Source organism: Diadema antillarum, unplaced genomic scaffold (genome assembly GCF_040938485.1).
Source record: "Diadema antillarum isolate AM-2024a unplaced genomic scaffold, OU_Dant_1.0 seq00000691_RagTag, whole genome shotgun sequence".
Taxonomy (NCBI): domain Eukaryota; kingdom Metazoa; phylum Echinodermata; class Echinoidea; order Diadematoida; family Diadematidae; genus Diadema; species Diadema antillarum.
Window position 1 is genome coordinate 343,607 of NW_027271596.1, and position 23,691 is coordinate 367,297.

Here is a 23,691-nt window from a genome sequence, read left to right on the forward strand (position 1 = left end):
CTGACTTTTTTCATACGAACCAGACATGATTCCTTATGGCACACCCTGGCAAAAAACTGGACAGTCACCATGCTCCTCGTAAATACGCCATCACACTCCTCGTAAATACGCCATCACACTCACACGTGTGTCGAGCTTTTTATCACGCCTCACATAATAATCCCCCAAAACACATGTACACAAACACAAAAGTGAAGTCCACTATGAAGGGCCGTTCACACTGGAGCGGTTTTGCGGCAGCGGCAGCGGCAGCGGCGTGCCTCAAAAATCCCTCGCGTGTTGTTCATGTACAACCGTTCACACTGGAGCGGTAGCGGTGACTTTTCAGAGCGGCAACCGCAAGCAGTTTTCTCGAATCGCTCCGCTGAGCGATTTTTCTAGTCTGCCGCTGCGGCGAGGTTGCTGTTGACCAATCATAATAGAGTGTAGTTCGTGACGTTATTATGTGGGTGGGGTCGGCAACTTTAGCTTGAAAAAAGAGTCTCGCGAAGGTACAACACGTCGATCGAAGAGCGGAACGAAGACGTCCAGAAAAGACAACTTTGTACAATAAATTCAATTATGTTCACAAAAACACTCCCGAGGAAAATATCGAATTGGAGACCATTGGTGATGAAATCGGGCTAAATGGTAAGTTGCTCGTATGGTTTTCTCAAGGTTTTGCCATTTGTTTCGACCCTTTACAGCGGTCACTCTCTTGCAGAGGCTACATTGCAGATTGTAACTTTCCACGTATTTTGCCATAGACGCAGACTCGTCAGCGAAAGAAAGCAGTCTATCAATATCACAGTCCCATATACGCCTATCTATGTCTGATATAGTATTCTGTCAACGTGGAACTGAAGCCTTGAAGTCTAGAGTAGATCTAGAACTACTAGGTCCAGTAGGAGCACTCCTACGTCCTACTGTCCGACTAGTCCAACACCTACTAATGACCAGTAATGTATGGGGTCCATAGATGGGAAGGGCTTCTCATATGATAAATGGACCACAATATGGTCGATTGTATACCGGTACAGGCGGTATAGGCAGGCGGTAGGGCTTAACATCCTCATTAAAAATAAAGAAAAGGTTACGTAGAAACTCTAGGCGTATACTAACCCCGGGACGCTCCGTATACACAGTTACACACTGCGTGTTGGGGCTGGTCGCAGTTAGGCGTATACAACCTATTTAACTTTTTTTTAAAAAATAATATGCTTCTTTAATCTTAGTAGACTAGACACTCTAACGTTAGATATATTTGATATCATAGAGAGAGTATTTTTGAATTATTTGTAATGAAATTAAAATAATGTAGGCCCTGCCTGGGAAAAATATTGGAATTAAAGATTCTAATTCATAAGTAAAAATTTGGCATAAATTAATACAGGGAAAAAATGATCAATGATAAATGGCAAATAAATTCAAATAAAAACAACAGAATCACCTAGCCTCTAGGCCTGATACTCTGATAGTACTGTTAACGTTCAGACATAGTTCTAGACTCTAGTCTAAAGTTTCTAGACCTAACATGCGTTTGGCCCAAAAAAAAGGTACTGTACAGGTATGTTCTGGGTATTGACTCTGCCTCTATACAGGCCTAGATCTAGGTCACGTACCGGTACTACGTAGGTGTTTTTGTACTGCCACCCCACTGGTATAAATGCATATAGACTATTCTACACATAACCACAACTTTGTCCGTTGGCATTGGCATGACAAAGACGATCTACTTGAATTTACTCGCGTTCAGTCTCGCATCATCAGACAGGCAGTGAAGTAGGACTGATTTGTCTTGTTAGAAAGTGAATCAAATCTTCTCAGGCTGAGTGTGACCAAGTTAAGGGTAATGTTTTAAAATCACTTTAACTGTAACTGTACTGTAGCTGGTAAGCATGTGCATTATCTTGTCTTGCCTTTCCAAAGATGCCAACATTTCCCACAATCAATAGACTTGGGACAGTTTTTTCAATGTATGGTAAGGGTACCAGCTATCGGCAGGGTACATTGACACCCTGCGTATCATGGCTGTTTGCGTATAGAACAAAAAGGTACGCGTGGGATTAAGTGCCATTTTATAGCTATGAAAACAGTAACAAAGAAACAAAAATCAAGCCAACAAAACAAACTAAACACGTTTCAATTACACATCCACTCAGTAACAACGCATGACTATGAAATTCACATATATTACCGGTACCTATGGAGGGAAGGGGTGCAGATCGTGAGGTACCCTTTCTCAGCCACGCAAAGAAAATGCATCGCACGCACTAAAATTGAGTGATTTTACAACGGAGATTCAGAATCAACAGAACGGTCACGAGATTTTAAACTGCAGTATTTACAGCTTATTTGAGGAAAAACTTAGGCGAATTTGTTACTTTTGGAATAAACGAGCTGCAAATTCATAGGGTGCCGATAGGTGGTACCCTCATTCATACAATTTAGATGCCAGTGATGCAGTGGTTGGTTAATTGCTGACCCTTGACATATTGTATCAAGGGTTGAAGCAGCCGCTACTTCTTCTGGGAGGCTTGGCCAGTCCTTTGTGTTCCTCGGTAGGAAAGATGACTCTCTGTATTGTGTTCTGCAGGTAATTCAGTGCGTTAATTCATGTTGGTAGTAATACCAAATGTATATTTTCATGAATAGTTTCATTGATATATAAAGCACTTGGCATTTTAGTAGCACTTACTAAAGTACACTATACTGCTAAATGAGCAATTTAAGAGCAAAAATCAGATATCAAAAGTTCAGGCAATCCCTGCATGTGGTGTTGGTTATGGGAGTGAAGGGCTAAGGTGCTTTTTAAAAGAGACCTGTTTATATTACATTTTTTTTTTGTGCTGAGTAAAAGTTCCCTCTGTACATGTAAGGAAATAACGTTATAATGCATTGTACATGTATAACACATCATTTGTATAAACACCTCACTTGTATGAATATTATTTACCCTCAGGTAAACAGTGATTGAATCTGCTTCCCTCCTATTCAGCGATTTGGAAAGACCATGCAAAGGAGGCTGCATCCCTGACCAGGCTTTGATGCAAGCTCACTCATTGACTGGGAAGCTGTGAGTTTCAGCTTTCAGGATTTACTGAAAGTGCATTATTCAAAAGATTGACATTCTAGGTACATTTATACCATAACCATTGTTCAGAACTTGACCTTACTCCTGTGGGAGGAAAAAACAACAACTTTATTTTGGAAGTGATGGTACATGTATTGTACCGTACCTGATAATTCTAATGACAACACAGGTTCATATTTTGTATGTCACTTAGAACTACAGAGTGAACTTAAGAGTGAAATTTCTGTGAACGCACATCTTTTAATCTTTACCCTGCCCCTTCATTCCAAGGAAATGTACATGTATGTAGATTCTTCTCTTTCTTTATAATGTATGGCAACATCCCATGCATTTGACAGGTATCACAATATGCAGCGTGGACCAATCAATCATTTTAATAGTGTATATTATAGTGTATGATAGGTGCCTACCATAGGTCTAGTAATTGGCCCATACCAATTTAATCAGTTTCGGAGGACATGAAAATGCAAGTCAAATGTAACTTTGAATGTAAAATTGTCTGTCACTTTTATTTGATTTTTTTTTTTTTTTTATGGGGGGGGGGGGGTGGTCCAAAAAAAATCGACTTTAGACAAAGTTACACTTCTTTGCAAAGATAGTTCTGGTTTGTAATTAAGCTCGACATGGGGGAAAAAAAACCAAACAAATAGCACCATGAAGGCCAGAATTATTCTGTTGTGATCTGTAGCTTCTTACAGGCCTGTACTACCTCCCCATTCCCTTCTGAAACAATTTTGCCCCCTGTTTCCAGATACATTGTATCATGTTTGACTCATTCCTGTATGTGCATAGTAGATCTTCAGCTTTAAAGAATGACCTTCTGATCTTGGTCACTCTTGCGCCTAGTTTGCTGGAGTTGCTAGTAAACTTATGATACAAAATTACTAGAAATATCATGTGTATAAAGGCACAAGAAAATAGTGCACACTGATATGTCTTCAAAATGTTTACACTGTTTCCATATATGCTTGCCTTTTTCATTCTTCCAGGAAGGACTGTTTTAACTGCTCATATGTGGTCGACTAAGAACATCCGCAGTCACAGCCCTTCATCCTTCTTATTGGAGAAAGCAAATTATACCCTCTTCAGGTACATGTATCTGCAGTTGTGGAGCACAGGGCACAGTCCTCAAGGCATTGTGGGTGCAGCTGATCTTGTCTTCAAGTTGATCTTCGTTGTAAATAGCAACTGCTGGCCACATTGCATGGCGGTGAGACCATTTTAAAAGGGACTCCTGTACAAACAAGGAGGATTTGAAACTTTGGCATCCATCCCTTATTTTCTAAATTTGCCGAGTCAACCATAATGCAACCATTTATTTATCATCTCCACCCTTCCCGTATCAAGTCTGCATAATAAAACAGCATTTGCTTGAGAAGTACATACAATGTTATAGGGAAATAGGCACTGATCTTTAATTGTGGTCTCCTCATAACAGTTACCATGTTATTTCACAAGCCATTTGCCATATGGATATTGTTGTATTTTGACTATACACCTGTACCATGTATGAATGATAAGGTACATTTATATTGATACTATTAGTGTTCAATGCTTCTTAGAAACATATATTCACTTTTCAAGGAGTTAGTTTTACTTATGATAATGTAGACAAGTATCGAATATGTGAAAAGCTGGTAATTCCATTATTACACACCACGCCCACACATAGTGTGTACAAGTTGACAAGGGATGTATATAGCACCAAACTGTGACATCGCCATGGAAACTAGTTCTAAATGACCTCACCTGGCCTAAATATCTGTCAACACTATTGTTGCTAACCATGCTTGCACCTGGTTCCAACCCAAGTTACAACAACTCTCTTGCTTTTTTAGGAGTTGACCTAGAACTTGGCATATGTGGCCACTATTACAGGTAAATGCAGTATGTAATTAATGTGTTGCCATGGTAATGAAAAAAATCTATAGAAAATTTAACCAAAATATTGTGGATCAAACTACTTTCAGTCTTTATAATGTGAATGGTAATTTGAAGTCTTCAACTGGCATCCTTCATGTGTGACTTGAGTAGTGAAGATGTACCCCAAGCAATTTCATCTATGTTCGTAAGAAGTGATCAAGTTCATCATGATTATCATACAAGGCAGGCTATTGTGTATCACTTCGCAGTTAGAACTCGACTCAGGAGAAATGTGATAGCATATACATGTACAGGCCCACGACACAAGAATTCTTTGCATTGCTCCCAGGTAGGCCAGTAGCCAACATACTATTCAAAAATGTGATGAAATTCTACCTTTTCACTATACACCTACATAGTACCTGTCACATGTGTGTATTTGACTTTGGAGTATGGATGCAATATTGTATTATGCTGCATGGCAATGAGTAAAATAATTAGCAGTAGAGCAAGCACTTTATAGTGTACCTGAAGCATATTACTACAGATTTTTGAAAGCTTCAAGTTTATCTTGAAACCCAAATCTATAAATGTTGACATGGCATCAAATATTATTTTCATTACATGTCTAATCGTGAACACTCAGTTTGTACTTTCCTTGCATTAAATTAGTATTTGATGTCAGATAACTCATAACAGGTCATTGCATTATATGCGTAATATGTTGCTATTCTGTTTGCTGCTTGATTTTGTTATCTGACTAGCTTAAGTGAACCATGTAAGCACCTAGGTGCCCATTTTTGTTGTATTCCTTTGCTTATCCTGATTTTCTTGTGTTTGTAACTTCAATACATGTCCATATCATTGTAAATCTCAAGCCTCATCCACCCCTACATATCCGCTCTTTCTTGCTCACTTCTTTTGATGAACTCTGTACTGCTCTTGTCTCTCAATCCTATTCTCTCCTATATTTTCCCTGTCCTACCCCCATGTGTATCCGAGCGATTGCCCCAGAGGGCAATTACCCCCTGGCTAAATACTGGTTAGTGGTAAGGTAAGAGTAAAGATTAGGGTTAGGATTAGGTGAAGGGTTAGGAGTTTGGGTTAGGGTTAGGATTAGGTTCAGGATTAGGATTAGGATTAGGGCCAGGGGAAGGGTCTGGGGTAATTGCCCAGGGGGTAATTGCCCTAGACCCATGTACATGTAATACAAGTACTTTTTGTTTCTTATTACTTAGAAATATTGGTCCTTATGAGGTTTGAAAGGTGAAATGTATAAACGACTGATTTGTTTTATGTTGTAAAGTATGCATTTCTGCTAGGAATTTGTACTGAATTAATTCTTTTTTTTTCAGATGTAGGAGATGAGAATAATATGCTTATAGAAAATTGGTCCAAGATACAAATTACATTGGTGTTAATTATCATACATGTACTTCAATCATTCATAAAATACAGTACCATACTACCATTACTGTATTGTTTTGACAACTCATGTGTATCCATTCAGAATTACAAAGTTGCTCATACAGTGTCAGATCTTGTGAATTTTCATTTTACATGTGAATGTGCTATATTACTTCCCTTCGCAAATGTAAACAGTATATGTATGCACTGTACTTTATTTCTGCAACAGACTGCCATATTAGATCACATCAAATGATATTGTATGTTGCAACAATTGTCCTGAATTAGTGTCTCAAGTGCTAAATTTGACATGTGTGGTTTGTATTAGTGTATGTACATTGTTTGATGTGTATTTCGAGTGATGTTTGTCATTTTCCGACATAAGTTGGTTAAAATTCCTGTTAACTAATGTTTTTATTCGGTGGTTAAATTAATCGAAGAAAAGATTTAGTGCAATTCCACAAAACTTGCATAAGATAAAACCGACCTCAGTTGGCTTTTGGTAATCACTTTACCCAACAGTTGTGTAGTTCACTTGGAAATCGACTGTCTGTTAAAATGCTATCCAGATTTCTGAAAGTGTAGATTTTATGGTGTAATACAGATGTATGAATTTGAAATCCAAACTGAGATCGTGTGTATGTGTGTGTGTGTGTGTAGTTTTTGTTTTTGTTTGTTTGTTTTTTCTAAGAGGATGCAAAACTGCCATTATTTTCTTCCTCATGCATGATATAAAACACATGTTGTGGAGAGTGAAAATGCTACTCTTGTTTTTCCATAGCTGGGAGTACAGTATGTGGGTGAGTTTATTATGGGCCGTTTGTGGATTACATTATACTCTACATACATAGATCTAGTAGGTTTGAGTAGGAGAGTGAATGGTAGGCATATTACCTAAAACATCCCCTCACCTTTGTAACTACACTTCCAGAAAGAGCATGAACTGTGACAGAAATCAAATCAAACAACATTTCATCCCTATAGAGTTCATCGGTAATAATGATAATAATGATACAGTATACATTTAATGTGCCAATTCCACATGACTAACGTGCTCAAGGCGCAGTAGGAAAAGTGAGTTATATGAAGTACCAAAATCATTACACAAACATGCATATGAAAATGAATGACACAGTTATGATGATTAAAAAGTATATATATATATATATATATATATATCATAATACCGGTATACTATTCTATTGTAAAAGATTGTAAAGAAGTATGTTGCTGGTTTTTTTTTTTTTTTTTTTTTTTTTAAGAGCTCATCTTTCATACAGTTGACTACTTTGCCGACACCAAAAAAAAAAAAAAAAAAAATACTAGTCATTTTCTCATTAAAACGAAATAAGATAAGATACCACTACTTTGGATGCTGACTAATTTTGTAAAACAACAACAACAACAATAAACAAACTAAAACAAGGAAAGTGTGAAATTCGCAGATCATATTTGAGATATTGAGGTGTTGGATGTACATATTTTATGTACTGCCTTCTCAGTATATATGGTAGCGGTCCGATGCAATAATTTCTGCGTGCATACCAATATCAGTAACACAAGGAATATTTTGCAGTTTCATTGAACAGTCTGTGTTGAAAGTGTTGTTCTTTTTTAATAAGCAAAAAGTTGAAAAGCTGAGATTCCAGTACTGATTGTCTAATGGTCTTCTTGCATGTTACGCATCCTTGATTTCCTTGATTATTTGTTTCGTTTTGGAAAAGTGATTTTGTAAATTCTCAGATCCATGGGGAATGTATTCACGGTAAACATGTGCATGATAATTATGTAATTGATTACTAGTAAACTACAGGTGCCCAAGGGCAACAATCTAATTTGCATATTACGCGCGGCAAACCGCTCCAGTGTGCACAGCGTGCCGCTGCGGCAAAGTTTAGCGGCAAACCGCCGCCGCTGCCGCTGCCGCAAAACCGCTCCAATGTGAACGGCCCTTTACTAAGTAGGGCACTTCAATCCACTGTAATCACAGACATATTGTAGAGTTTGCCCTCTACAGGCGATGTATATGTATACCTCCTATGTCATGATGATATCTTCGGTGCAGATAAACCACTGAGAACATGAAAGCATATGGGTCCCTGCACAAATCAATGTAGCATTCTCAGTACACAGCGTTTTCGGGTATGGATTGTAGCTACAGTCGGTGTTTCCCATACACACACAGTCAATACAAACAGCCGTCCACACTTGTGTCAACATGGATATGTGTACCTCTATGAGCACAGCTCTTGAATTCACGTACACGGTATGTTTTCTAAATGTCACAGCTTTGTACATGTGTCCAAGAAGCAGGCATTCATGTACAGTTGCAGCAGAGGCTTGCCATTAAAGGACAAGTCCACCTTCATATACATGTGGATTGGGTGAATGCAGCAATATTAGTAGAACACATCAGTGAAAGTTTGAGGAAAATCCGACTATCCGTTCAAAAGTTATGAATTTTTAAAGTATCTGCGTAGTCACTGCTGGATGAGAAGACTACTATAGTGTATGATGTCATATGCGTACAACCATATCAAGAAAATAAAAAGAGAATTTCACAAAACTTTACTTTTTGAATTAAGTGCACATTTCTTCGACTTGTTACTGACATATGTTACGGGTAACATTATTCCCCCTGCCTTCTGAAAGAGAGAAGTCAAGTGTTCTTTTGCTATGCGAGAAAAGTGAGAATATGTTGAATTTTCTTTATTCTTTCTTTATATCGTTGTATTCATGTGACATCACAAGCTATAGTAGTCTCCTCATCCAGCCTTGAGTGAGCAGAAACTTCAAAAATTCATAACTTTTGAACGGATTGTCCGATTTTCCTCAAACTCTCAATAATGTGCTCTACTAATATTGCTGCATTCACTCAACCCACATGTCTATGAAGGTGAACTTGTCCTTTAATTCTTGGAAATATGATGGATCTATCCAGTGATGCCCTGAAGAGGAGTCATTTTCCCCCTTTTTTTCGTGCCTGTGTCTGTACGATTATTTTCAATTTAGTGTACTGTTCATTCTTGGTCTTCATCAAAGAGATAGACCTCCGATAGATGAGTCGTAGCATGAAAAAGCTGGATTAAAAATTCAGACCTCAAGCAGATTATGTATCTGCAATTTTTACCAACTATATACAAACAATGTGAAGTAAATGCATTGAGATTATGGCATCATTCAGGTATAAACCACAAACTGTTGTATCCTCATCCCTATCCCGTCTACGTGGCAACTGACTTTAATAAGAGATGGCCAAAACAGCGCCCTTATCTGGCAGTAAATCCACATCGCATTTGTTTTACTAGTTGGAAGGTACAGGCAATTCTCCATTTAATGAAGTCCTCACGACAGGCACTTTTCTTTCGTTACACCGATATTTTGTTATAACTGATCAAATGAAATATAGGCAATTCCCATATTAACATGTCCACAGGACTAGCAGTTTGATTTCATTATTATATTGAAATCTCATTATATCCAAATGGTAAACTGTATAAAGATATATAGATGATAACTTTTGGACCTGAATTTTTACTTATGATTGTAACAAGAATCTTGTTCAAACCATGTTCATTATTTAATGGGAGTTCACAGTATATACGTAATGATCTTGGGTCCTGAATTTTTACTTCATTATAAGGAGATTATACAGTGCACTTCTGTTATAACGAGCATGGTTATAACAAAATTCCAGTTACAACAAAACAAAAATTCAGGCCGCAACATTATCGGCTCTATGGTTTTTTTTTAATTGTTTATTTGTTCGCATATAACAAAATTTTGATATAACGAAAGGAAACTGGCGGTCCTGAGGACTTCTTTATAATGGGAGTCCACTGTACCGGTAAGCGTATTCGTTGTAATGGGAACACACTGTATAAATAGCGTTACCTGTAATCGGCGATGACAATGAACGTGCTGGCATTGGCTGCTACGATCTTCTCCTGAGTGAGGCATCCACTGTGGGAGAGAAGTAGTGAGAAGAGAAAAGTGAATTACAAACACACCACTGCATCCCCACTGTTGGGTCATTACACCCTGGACTATCACCATGGTTACAGACTATGGAGTGCCACTTGTAGACTGATGGCAGACTGAGGAAGAGAAATACAGCATGTTCTATTTTCAACACGAGTCCCAAGTATACTTGGGCAAGCATCTGTATGGGAAATGGGTGTTGTAGCAAAATCAGCCCGTCCTCAATGGGTTAAACAGGTCACACAAAGATGGGGGAGATTCTGAGTTCTTGGTAAATATCAATGATTGATGTTGTACACCTCACATGCCCCCTATAAAAACAAACAAACAAACAAACAAATATAAGAATTTAAATCATGAAAATGACAGCAGCACTCTATGATTATAATCAATGGTTAACGTTGACTCAATTACCATGGCAACATCAAAATCCTGTACGCTCATTACTTTGTTGACTCCGTCATAACTTCCACAGTAAGGTGCAACTGATTCTACTCGTAGCGGTAATGAAGCATGTACACACTGAAATGTGAACTCTGACCTCTGACGGCTTCACCACTTCAATCAATTGACACCATTTTTACAGGTTAGGCCATTGATTTTTGTCAGAAATTTCCTTAAAATCAACATCAATGATTTCACTGTACACATTTTGTGAACAGCTGATAACATCAACACTACACATCATTTCAAGGCAACACTATTCCATTTCATACAAGTATAATCTTTATACTTTAAGTTGATTTCACAGAATACTGTCAGTTTGGAGGCAGATACCTTCTTCCTAATCCTTGAGATTAGCTAAAAAGAATTCTACTCGCTTGCTTTTCATATCTTCTTCTTTTTCTTTGTCTTTTTTTTTTCATTTCTCTTCTTCTTCCTCTTTCAGCACTGCACATAACCTCATGGGAGTTTCTAAATAAGTTTATAAAATGCTAATTTCATTTCTTACTGCATTGTAGGTGACACAAGCTTGAACATTTTAACAACACATCAATGTCAAAAAATACTTCACATTACTTTTCTTCTCAAACAAATTCTGCAATTATACATCCACATCATCAAATCATCTACTGGTAATATCTCTACAAAAAGACTAGGGATGCAGAAATTTTCATGATTCTTTTACTTCATCATACTGATCTGCACTGTATACTACAATCATCCCAACTTAACCTGAAAATACTCCATGAGTGGTAACATATTCTGAAAACATTTTCCATCTCCGAGAAATCTGCACTCACCCGCCCCCTTTGATCAGAGTCAAACAGCTGTCCACCTCATCGGCTCCATCGATAGCCACATCCAGCTGCAAGAGGTCAAAGGTCAAAGGTCAGATACTTAGAATCTGGTAACATACTTTTTTTTTCTAAGAGTTCATTCACTGTGGTCAAATGTTAAAAATGCTAACAGAATGTCGGAGTCTAGCCAGAACATGAAGGGGGCCTAAACCTAATTTTTTCATAGTTGGCACTTCACAAGTTTCATAGCGCGAAAAATGCTGTCAGATACAATTCATGAAAGTTTCATACTGTGAATGTTTCTGGTTTTACATTTTTGCATCCATATAAGATAGCATCTTTTATATATATATATGCAACAGTTTTCCAACTACATGCAGTACCACTCACTTCGGGAGTTCGTTCGAGGTCGCTGAGGGTCAGACCATTTTCGACGATGAGTTGTTTGGCTTGGAATGATGTTGGTATGCAGGTTACATTCAGCTTCTCTGTCTTGACTCTCTCAGCTTCGGATGGAGTCATCAACGCAAAGGAAAAACATAAATATGTTTGCATCAAGTTTGAAGATACCACATTTCATATATCAGTACACGTCTTTAGCTCCAGTCTTCCTTGGCTTGCTTTACATTCCTTGACTACTTAGTAATTTTATTGAAAAAGAAAAATCAAACACTTCTTAAACTTAATTTCTTTTTTCGTAAAAGATTTAAAAATACAATGTGTGAGAGACAATCATAGCTTATGATGGAGTACTAACAAACTGTTTTATTTTTCTGGGAAAACACTCCTCTAAAACAAATTTCCTTCTATGCCACACAGCAAAGCGATCTTTGCACTTACAAGATTGTGCTGAAGATTTGAATATTTCTAAAATAAAACCCGAATTTTACTCAAAAGCTGAAATGATGCAGGCTTTCACTGTGCCACATGAAATAACATATGGGTAGTGGACCAAGTACATTTAACACATACATAGTAGGCTGTGCTTGGATACTTCAAGTATTTACTCCAGAAACTGTAATTCCTTTTTACATTCCTTGTGTAAGTAATGTGTGTTACACTGAAATGTCATGGAAAGCTTGAGTTGGTCTGTGTACCTACAACACATTTAGTTATTTGCTTGTCTAATGTTTAGCAAGTAATAAAGGGTAAATGGGATACCGGTACTGTAAAAGAGTATTTTCACACGACCAATTTTCCACGCTCGGCCGGGCAAGATGAGTTTCGCATGTTTTTAATTTCTGCAGAATCAAGACATCAACTACTGGAACATATGGCAAGCAAAAATATTTGGATGCTTTCATTTTCGCGTGGGTTTCTGGTTGCGCAAAATGCGCAAAAAATTTCAAGACCGCGAAAATTTCCATTTTTACAGTAATATCTTGTCTCCTTGGATACAAACAATCATACAACTAAGAATTCCCTTTACCAAGAGAATGAAATGTTAGATGACCATCTAACATTCAAACTGCAACAGACATTACTTTCTATACCACATGGTACTTCTCTGAACCCTTCCTCAGGTTAATGCCATGCCTCTTTCCTCTCATCAAAAAAAGAAATTAGTAGTCGTTAAGACATATCATATTTTCAAAGGTTTGAAAAATTCATATGGGGTTCTTGAGCACCAGATAAATAATGAAACTTCCTGCAATTTTCATCTCCAATAATCTTGTGTTTTTTTTTCCTCTGTAATATAAGCATGGACATTTACTGTACAAAACAGATTTTAAAAGTCCACATTGAATGATTTGAATCATTCCTCACAGCCAAAGGAATAAGTTGCAAATATCCAGAATTCACTCAAATGAAAAGGACCCTGTTCCCATACTCGCATACCTAATCTTTGGACAGCAAACACAATTGTGGAGCCACTTCCGACACCAAGTCTGCAATTATCCTGCAGAAATGAGACACAACATGTCAATCACAATATATGATATCAGTTTCCCTAAACTTGTGCTGCAATTCTGATTCATCATGACTCATGACAACATTTAATCCCACATCAAACACACAAAACAAACAAAGACATAGACAAACAATTGCTAGTTACTTCTGACATCTACAGTAGGTCGTAGGTGTTCAAAACAGTACAAGGTATTCATCTTGGGTTAATTGCTTGTGGGAGTCTATCGAAATCTCACTGATAAAAAGACAAAAAGCCTTCATTTTTTGTTCTTAAACAGGAAAAATACGTTTTGATTTTCCTTTTTTAATGTCTGAGATTTGACAATATAGGCCTACATGTAATGCTAAATTAAATTCTGTACCCTAGACAACCTCCCAGAGTGCATGAACTGATGAATGCATATGAGATCAGAGAAAGTGAATATTAAAAAAACAAAAAAAAACCAACAAAAATTGCAACAGCCTAGTATTCAAAGAAAGTTACTTAGCATCATTAGGCCTATAATGTGACAGTAAGTTTTCTTGTACAGCACCTTGTACTAAAGTAGCTAGGCCTGCAATCCTTGGAATTGCAAATTGTAAATTCAACAGTGTTTTTTTCTTTGGTAAAAAAACCCCAAAATATTTGTTTTTGGTAAAGCAACAGAAATAAAAAGACAAAATGGTCGGCGTGTGCACCCCCCCCCCCCCCCCCCCCCCCCACCTTTAATTTCGTAAAGGTGCCTCATTACGGAATTCCTGGATCTGCCTTGCTGGCAATGTTTAACATGTTACAAGTTTAGTATTAAGGGAAAGCAATCACATATAAGGACTTCACACAACAAGAACAGACAGGGACAGGCTGGGTACACAAAACAAAGAAAACAAAGGAGAGGGTGGGAAGTCATGGGCAAGGAGCCCAACAGGTAAAGGGAGGGGATTAGAGCCAGCAGGAGGGTGGACAGACAAAAGGCAGAGGAGAGCGGACAGACAAAAGGCGGAGGAGGGTCAGTAATGATCATGAGGATCAAGGAGGCAACCATTGAAGGAAAGGATGAATAGGGAGGCAACATCAAAGAAGATAAGGAACACCAGAAGGATATGGAAAGGGAAAGAGTGAAAAAAGCAACAGCAAGGGAAGGGGGGGGGGGGGGGGGCTGAACAAACAGGGAGCCCTAAAGGTGTACCAGGAGGAGGCAACAAAAGGAAGTAATCAAACATATCAAAGTATATACACATATAGTAATGGCAAAAGTGACAATGGAATAACAGTAATGAAAAAAATAATAATAATTAATATATATATATATATATATATATATATATATACAGATAGATAGATAAAAGAAATAAAATAAAGCACATGTGAAAACTAGGGGAGAGAAAATTGTATACATGTATGTAGATAAGCAGGCAGGGCAAAATAAGCACAAGTATGTATAAACAAACAAACCTAGTGTGTGTATGTGTAGGCGGAAAAGGCTGTATAAAAAAGATTCGGGCTATAGGAAGGAATAAATTGGGGAAAAAAGGATCTGCAAATGAAAAAAGCGCAAAGAAAGAACAAAATGAAATTAAAAAATGAAAAAGAGAAAAATAATAATGGTGGTAATAATAATGAAAAAATAAAGGTGGTTAGTCATTTCCCTCCTGGATGTTGAGGCCATGGGGTTGGATGGTGTGAAGTCGTCTCATCCAGAGCTTCTCTCTGCTGGTTCTGACTGTGTCTGGACGAGTGCCTAAAGATTCAATGCCCTGTAGAGTCATATCAGTGATGGAATGATCGGGTAGATTGAAATGGTGGCCCACTGGAGTGTCGAGCTTGGCTGTGTTGACAGTAGATCTGTGTCCATAGAAGCGTCTTTTGAGTGTAGTCTTGGTTTCCCCAACATACTGGATTCTACAAACTCTGCAAGTGATGAGATACACAACATTAGTGGTAGTACAAGTGATGTTTCCCTTTGTGTGGTGAGAGAGGCTGGTAGAGTTGCTGGTGAAAGAGTCACTCTCATGGATGTGTATGCTACAAATGATGCACCTACTGGCTGAACATTTGAATGTGCCATGCTGTAAAGGAGAAGAATTGTCAGTGAGGGAGGGTACTTCAGCACGGACGATGAGATCCTTAAGGTTGTGGGGGCGTCGGTATGCCAGGATGGGAGTATCTGGGACGGCCTGTAAGAGACGATCAGAGGTGTGAAGGATATGGTGATTATCACGAAGGATATTGTGGAGAGAGGGTAGATTGGGATGGAAGGTGGTCACAAGGGGTATTCTGTCAGTGATGTCCTGCTTGTTGGTTTTCGGTTTGAGAACTTCAGATCTTGGGAGAGAACGAACTTTGTTGATGGCTTGTTGAATTCTCCTGGTACCATAGCCCCTGGCTGCGAGATGTCTCTTCAGGTTCCTGGCATGGAAAGAAAACTCAGAATCCTCAGAGCAGATACGGCGAAGTCTGAGGGCTTGACTGTAAGGGATACTGGTTTTGCAGTGGCGGGGGTGGCAGCTGGCTGAGTGGAGGTACTGATGGGTGTCTGTGGGTTTAGTGTAGAGAGTGGTGGTGACATGGTTAGACTCCTTCCTAACGGTGACATCGAGGAAGTTGGTCTTTTCTTGGGAGAAATCAGAAGTGAATTTGATGGTTCTGTGGAAAGAATTGATGTGGTCAATGAAAGTATGGAGGCTTTCTTCCTCCCTGGTCCAGATGAAGAAAATGTCATCGATGTAGCGCCACCAGATCCATGGACGACAGGGGGCTGAATCTAACATCTGCTGCTCTAGCTTGGTCATGAAGAGACAGGCGAAGGAGGGAGCCATCCTGGTACCCATAGCTGTGCCAGATACCTGTAAGTAGTGCTTGTCCATGAATGTGAAGTTGTTTTTCGTCAGTACATGTGACATGAGGGATTTGATGTCAGATATGGGGGGGTTGGAATGGCCGCTGCAAGTCAAAGCCTCACAGGAGGCTAGAATACCTTCATCGTGGGGAATATTGGTGTAGAGAGAGGAGACGTCGAAAGTACCGATGATTGCTGTCTCGGGTATCTGGTCCTTGATGTCATCGAGTTTCCTGAGAAAGTCTGGTGTGTCATGAATGTAGGAGGGTGCGAGTGAGACAAGAGGTTTAATGTGGTGATCAACAAAGAGGGAGATGTTCTCTGTTGGGGAACCATTTCCAGAGAGGATGGGACGACCGGGATTGCCAGGTTTGTGGATCTTGGGGAGGAGATAGAATCGGGCAGGTTTGGCATTAACGGGGGAGAGAAATTTGTGAGCCTTCTTGGTGAGGTGTTCATGTTCCTTCATGTCATCGAGTGTCGACTGGATCTGTTGGGAGAAATTATCGGTGGGATCAAAGTCAAGAAGTGTGTAGTGGGAAGGATTGCGGAGATGTTTCATGGCTTCATCGATGTACTGCTGGCGGTCCATTACTACAACAGCTGATCCTTTGTCTGCGGGCTTGATGATGATGTCAGGCCTGTTTTTGAGAGATGAGAGAGCCTGGCGTTCTTCCTTTGGGAGATTGTCATGTGATGCAATGTCGAGCGTATCTGCGGAGTGGACTTGAGATGAGACAGCTTCGATGTACGTTTCCAGGGAGGGAACTCTGTTCTTGGGGGGAATCCATGAGCTTTTAGGATGAAAGGGCTCAGGAGCAGAAGGGGGTTCATCGAGAAAAAACTCTTTGAGGCGTAACCTGCGGTAGAAAGTAGAGAGGTCTTGGCTGAGTGCTATCTGATCGACCTTGGGTGGAGTGGGGCAAAACTTGAGACCTTTTGAGAGAAGAGACGTTTCTGCTTGAGATAGGGGAGAAGAAGAAAGGTTAACGACAGAAGTGGAGGATGCATCAGTGGATGTGGTGTGTCGCCTGAATCTGTTGGACCTTTGACGTTTCTTCGTGAAGTTGCCTATTTTCTTGTTCCTGCGAGCAGTGAGGTCAGACATATGTTTTGAGAGACAAGATTCAATTTCATCATTGTATTTGAGCCACTGGGTGTCGGTGCAGCAAGAGCGAAGTTCAGTCTCCAGTCTGTCGATGTCAGCTGAAAAGGAAGTGAGAGAGGCAGCACACTGTTCGGAGAGAATGTTAATCAAACGGATGGAAGCTCCATGTAGAGTCTGGTTCCAGCGTTTCCGTAGTTCAGGCGAGAGTGTTCCAAGAGCTGGAGTGCAGTGGAGTTGGAGACCTGTGGGTATCATGCGGTTGAGGGAGTAGAATCTGTAATTATCCTGGTGAAATGAGAATCTGAGGGCCTTGAGCTTGGTTTTCCTCAGTTGATGAAAAAGAGATAGATGGTTAGCCATGGTAAGCATGGGACAGAGAAGAACAATGATAGCCAAACAAGGGAAGGAGAAATACATAGCCTGTCAGAATTGAGGGAAATTCAAAAAGGGGAGCAAGATTGACCTGTAAGGCGGATAAATCAAAGGGAAAAGGGTAAGTACAGTCGGTCAATGTACAGCTAGGCCAACCTGTGCTAAGCAGAAAAGTGAGTGAAGAGAAATGATAAAGGGAAATGAGACAAGCTCAGAGATAAAGGCACGGACGGAACTGAAGAGAAAAGTACCAGGAACGGAGACAAACACCTGAAAAGAAAGTAACAAATACGATACAAACAAACAAATATAACACTGTGGAAACAAAGATACTACAAGTCGAGAAGTGGGAGGGAAACAGGGCAAGGAAGGAGACTGAACTGGAACAAAGCAATAAAACAATTAAAACAGAACAGAGGAGACAAAGAGGATAAGGAGGATCACGTGGGCGTGATGCAAGAGCAGAAAAGGAACTAAATGTAGCAAAAAAAGCTGCTGAAAACTGCTTATCCAATGAAGGCGAGCCAATGAAGTAAAATGGAGTCACTCTTTCCCTTTCCATATCCTTCTGGTGTTCCTTATCTTCTTTGATGTTGCCTCCCTATTCATCCTTTCCTTCAATGGTTGCCTCCTTGATCCTCATGATCATTACTGACCCTCCTCCGCCTTTTGTCTGTCCGCTCTCCTCTGCCTTTTGTCTGTCCACCCTCCTGCTCGCTCTAATCCCCTCCCTTTACCTGTTGGGCTCCTTGCCCATGACTTCCCACCCTCTCCTTTGTTTTCTTTGTTTTGTGTACCCAGCCTGTCCCTGTCTGTTCTTGTTGTGTGAAGTCCTTATATGTGATTGCTTTCCCTGCCTGTTTGTCATTTTGCCTCTGACGAAGATTCTGCTAGGATCGAAAGCTCAGGCCCCTTTTGACTCCATTTTACTTCATTGGCTCGCCTTCATTGGATAAGCAGTTTTCAGCAGCTTTTTTTGCTAAGTTTAGTATTATAAACAAAGATTTCTATCAAAATCTTTAAAAAAAGGACATGATAGATTCTAAATACAAATGAAAGTGTCTCTCATTAATTGTCTCATGAAGCAAGGTCAAGGACAAGGTAAACACAAGAATGATTTACGACATTTTATTTTTGGCCAAGAAATCTGCTGGCCTTGGTCCAGCAAACTTCTTTTACTGCATTGGAATTGTGCATACAGCATTGTTGGCATTGAACAAGGACGAGGTGTTTATGGACAAAAAAGAAAAAAAGAAAAAGATAAATCGGGGTTGGCTCCAGCTGTTGCACGCAATAAGTTAGCTCTTTAAAATGTAATCATCTGCATCCCCCCCCCCCCTTTTTTTTTAAATCATCAACATCATCTGTGATGTCATCAATGTAACACCATGGTTCATTTCCCCTTTAAACATCAATGGTCTTTTGAATAGTTCTAAGATTTCCGCCACGTTCAATCACTGTGCAGAGCCACAATGCACAGTACTACTTGTTTGTTCTTACAATATAACGTTACAGTTTTGTATTGTAATCATATCAAATAATTCCAAGTTACGATTCATAGTCTGAGATATAGTATGAGTAATATCTACGTACTACTGACTACTCGTATCTCTTCTCTCATCAAATTACCTTCACATGGTTGTCTACGGCCGCGCATGCCGCGGCTTTCTTTGCTTGGTCGACAAGGCTCATCTTGTTTTCGTGCTGGCCAACTCCGTTCGTAGATGCCATTGTTCGGCACAGGTTTTCCGCTGCTGCAGCCAAGCAAGCATTCCTAATACAATTCTTTGCAGGGTTCGCCAACATTATTTTGACCGAATTCCAGTGGATTTAAACAATTAACGCGGAAGTGGCACAACGCGGGAAGGCTGAGTCCGGGTAAGAGAGAGAAATAAAATTTTTGCCTCTTCCGCTATCGAGATTGTTGGGCTCATCGTCAGCGGACGAAGATGTTCGGTCTCCACCGGTCTTCTGCCAATTTGATATTTTGTCACTAACTTAAGCAAACTGCCCATGTGCGCCGCCGGGGAAACTGCGAGTGAAGTGTACACCATACGTGCTTGCATCATGCTTCTCTCTACCTAGCTCTGCGCTGCGAAATGCATGCTGTACGTTCGAGCTGGAGCTAGCTAGTCTAGTTGTGTAAACTTCAACTTGCTTCTTGGGAATCTAGAAGAGCCAACTGGAATTGTACACTTATAATGACAGATTCCGTGTCTGCAGCTCTTCAGAGCTGCCAAAATCGGGTAGATTCTGGTATGAAAGCACTGCTGGCGGATTTAGATAATACTGTGCTTCGAAAACTGCAGGTAATCACGATTGATTGGCTATTACTGGCTGGAGAGTAGTGGAGTATCAGCACAATAGTCCCATACGTTAACTCCTGTGTGGTGCAGCTACTATACGCATGTAATGTAATCTAGATTCTAATCGTCCGCTACTTTTAAGTTAATATTACCAAAACTTGCATTTAATAAACTAGATGATTGATTTCACTAATGAGTGTACATGTCTTCATTATATTTACTTTTTTCTTGTTTGCTTTAACGTTTAACGCCTGTTGTGTTAATAAAAAGTGTAATTAATTTAAATTTAAATTGTGATCACGGTGATGTCAATGACAATGTTCAGGTGGGGAAAATGGATGTGGTTGCAAGCCAAATGAGCTGAGATGAGGCGTAGGCCTAAACTGTAGATCTAATCTGAATATTCTGATGTGCGTTTTCTGCTGTAAAGTTTAAATGCCTTAATTGAGACCTGAATAATTGATAAAATGATACACTGTAGGCCTAGGGCTAGGCTATATAGTATATTGTGATATTGTGCTTCAAATGTTGGAATGCAGGAATGAATCCATGACAGCAGATATGCCTAATTTTCTATTTGTAAGTTTTATTTAAAATGAAAAGTCATCAACAAATGCAAAATAGGCTAATTTTCTGCTTTATCATCATGATTACTATGTTCAAATCTTGCTATAAATCCTAATTTCACAGACCAAATGTAAAACATGTTGTATGACAGTAGCCTTTGTGTAAGCTTGTACCAATGTAGACAGAAAGATCCGTCTGTCCGGAGGACTCTTTTTATATTTTACCATTAACGCTGTCTTCCGTAGACAGACACGACAGAAGGTTGCAGTACCCATTGCTGTGTGGATGTTCTTAACCACTGTCTCTATGGAAAATTGGGTGAGGTACCTCACCCTTCTCGATTGCGTCTAATTCACGGCCCTAGGTCGGCAAATTTAAGCTTGTATAGTGAAATTAGCTTTTTAAGAATACATTACACTCACCAGATTAATGAATAATCCAACATTTTAGTAGAATTTTCAACGTAAAACACAGCCTGTCGCGTTGTCACGTTCAAACTGCAGAAACATACACTATGAATCTATTAGCCAATCACATGCGAGGTAGTTTCTACGTGTTTGTTTTACTAAAACACGTACCTCGCATGTGATTGGCTTACAGATTCAAAATGGCGACTTACAGCTTGCGAACGGCGATGTTGCGATATCGATAAAATTTCTGCGTAATAACCGAGTTTATGTGAGTATTTCGATTGCACAATTGAAAAATTTATCCCAAATATTGCTGCATAATATGTCATGTCATGTCAAACTTGTTTGAATGTAAAAAAGCTGTCTGAAATTTGGATTATCGTAACGTTTGATCTGTGCGCGACTGCTCCACACAGGAGCCGCAATCATTGACTTCGGTCTGTATACGGAGGGGATCCGAGAAGCCAGATGCAGTCTCCGCGGAACATTCCCCGACGGATAGATACAGACCGATCTTTCGGTCAAGTACCAATGTTGCACCAGACTCCAGAGTTATGTTGACATGCATATATTACCATCAATATTCAGAGGGATGAAGCAGACTGCCAACAACTAACAAGATAGTGTCCAAAGTTGCGAGGAAGTTTGTTGACACAAAAATGATAAAAATAACTTCAGGGAGCCCTTTCGTATATTCCGCCTGCCCTATCTAAGTGACACTTTAATTTAAATCTTTTCGTCTTACGTGATTAATGCGATCCTTCAGTTTGTTTCTGGCCTGTGTCACAAGTTGTAAGTTTTGCTGATTCGTTTTGCAGAAGGAGATGTATTTGTGCAGTGCCAGGTGCTGTGACCAAGCGTCAGGTGACCGACAGAGCTGCATCCAGAGGTGTCAGGTACCTGCCCAGCAGACTGAGGAGTATGTGCAGAAAGAACTCACTGAATTTTTGGTAAGAAATGATGTAGTGATGGTAAATGCAGGTAGATGAAAAAAGTTCCCCATCCAGGTATTCCAATAGCGTAAACACTGTTAAAAGTAGAGGAAATACGGTCAACTATGCATAAGTTGATCTTGACGAGACACAGGAAAATGCATCGACTTAGTGTATTCGACTTCTGCGTGTACAGAAGACTACCTGTACCATATAACACATGCAAGGCTATGAATGAAAATTGGGACATGCACTGAGTTGATGGTATTTGTGTATATGATTTATAAAGCCAAATACAATGTATCCATTTTCCCCTTTGGTTCTTTCCTTCAGGGAGAAAGACTGTCATAAAGAAATTGATGTTTCACAGTAGAGCAAAATTATCCCTGATCAGTGAATTTTTTTTACAAAATTTGTCAAAAGAAGAAAATTAAGACAAGACCCTTTCAGTGTCAAAGAACATAGGGAATGTGCCCCTAGGAACTTTTCAACTTGGTTTCAAGATTCTCTTCTTACCTGCTTGTTTGCCTGTGGTGATTTTATTGTAATGTAATGTCAGTGGTTGAACATGTGCTCAAAGGATATATTTTCCTACTGACTCTACTAAAGATAAATGATGAAGATGACATGAATACTGGTATGCATTAAATCCAAGCAAAGTGGACATATTCGGATAAACTTAATGTGTCTCATATTGAAAAACACTCAAGTAAAATCACAAATTCATGAGAATAAGACAACATTTTGGGTTCCTATGACTAACAAACACAAGCCGAGATGACTTTTTTAATATTTGTCTAACTTTGCTATTTAAAAAAAAGAAAATCAGCTGCTCTGTTTCTTTTATTTTAGAAAATAAATCCAAACTAAATTTTTGTAAATACACCTGTAGGTGCATGTAAAGAATCTGCTGTTATGTACTCAGAGCAAATTCACACCCTAATTCAAGAACAATCATGTCAAATTACCAGCTTGTAAGCTTGCATTTTGTTGTGTGTGGCGGCTAGAATAGTTGCTTTTGTGTCAAATATCTAATCCTGAGAATCTCAAGGAAGAGAAACATGTGCAGATTTCAAATGTATATTGAGTGAAATATGCTTTTGGCCATGACATTTGCAAGTTCTGTTTAATTGACTGGTTTGTAGGATCGTCTCCAGCGCTGCACCATGCAGTGCCAGGACGACGCCAAGGACAGGATCCGAGACAAGATGTCCGACTCGGAGGAGCAGCGAGTGAGACGGGATCTAGAGGGCTGTCTCATCAAATGTGGTGACAAACATGTAGCGATGTTTCCTACCCTCAGCAAGAGACTGACGGATCATGTCAATAAATTTTTATGAAGGCCCCAAACGATTTTTTTGAAGTGTGTGCAAACGGTGTCAGGTATATAGACATAGAAATCAGCCAACAGCCAAATTTGCTAGTACACAATGGCCCCCAAGATAATGGAGAAGTTACATAATATTTGCCGTTGTGTGAAAGTCAGTCCTTGCTAGAGTGATGCCCTGGTGAGGTGGTTTTGATTTTTAAGATGATTTGTTTTATATTTAAAAAACAAAAATTAAGTGTGAATTCTTCCTCTGTGAAATAGCATATTCTTACATGCTAGTTTTGAAAGAAGACTAGATATATAGCCAGCCAGCTTTCTACAGATTGTTTGGGAAGAGAATTTGCCAATGTGCGACTATGGCTAGATGGAGGATG

At 39.4% G+C, this 23,691-nt stretch overlaps 2 protein-coding genes and 1 pseudogene across 2 annotated transcripts in view; 1 reads left to right on the plus strand and 2 right to left on the minus strand.

Moving 5' to 3' along the window:
- LOC139737385 (ribose-5-phosphate isomerase-like) overlaps nt 1–19,609 on the minus strand; it is a 42,939-nt gene extending 23,330 nt beyond the window's left edge. Inside the window, exons 1-5 of the mRNA XM_071648062.1 lie at nt 19,402–19,609; nt 13,405–13,465; nt 11,956–12,071; nt 11,569–11,633; nt 10,238–10,306 (exon numbers count right to left, since the gene is read on the minus strand). Of these exons, the coding sequence (XP_071504163.1) occupies nt 10,238–10,306; nt 11,569–11,633; nt 11,956–12,071; nt 13,405–13,465; nt 19,402–19,578 (488 nt within the window). The 5' untranslated portion in view covers nt 19,579–19,609. The remainder of the gene's footprint in view (nt 1–10,237; nt 10,307–11,568; nt 11,634–11,955; nt 12,072–13,404; nt 13,466–19,401) is intronic.
- On the minus strand, nt 15,890–16,884 carry LOC139737376 (uncharacterized; annotated as a pseudogene).
- A 364-nt stretch (nt 19,610–19,973) lies between the features above and the next one.
- Nucleotides 19,974–23,412, plus strand: LOC139737386 (protein FAM136A-like). The gene is made up of 3 exons (XM_071648063.1): nt 19,974–20,081; nt 21,874–22,005; nt 23,133–23,412. Exons 1-3 carry the CDS (start codon nt 19,974–19,976, stop codon nt 23,325–23,327), a joined length of 435 nt encoding a protein of 144 aa, XP_071504164.1. The 3' UTR covers nt 23,328–23,412.
- Nucleotides 23,413–23,691: the final 279 nt, after the last annotated feature.

Excerpts from the sequence above, each read along its gene's own strand:
- LOC139737386 (XM_071648063.1), top strand. The coding sequence starts at position 19,974 with ATGACAGATTCCGTGTCTGCAGCTCTTCAGAGCTGCCAAAATCGGGTA. Across the intron at positions 20,082-21,873 it reads CTGTGCTTCGAAAACTGCAG|AAGGAGATGTATTTGTGCAG; the intron begins GTAATCACGATT and ends TTCGTTTTGCAG. Across the intron at positions 22,006-23,132 it reads AAGAACTCACTGAATTTTTG|GATCGTCTCCAGCGCTGCAC; the intron begins GTAAGAAATGAT and ends ACTGGTTTGTAG.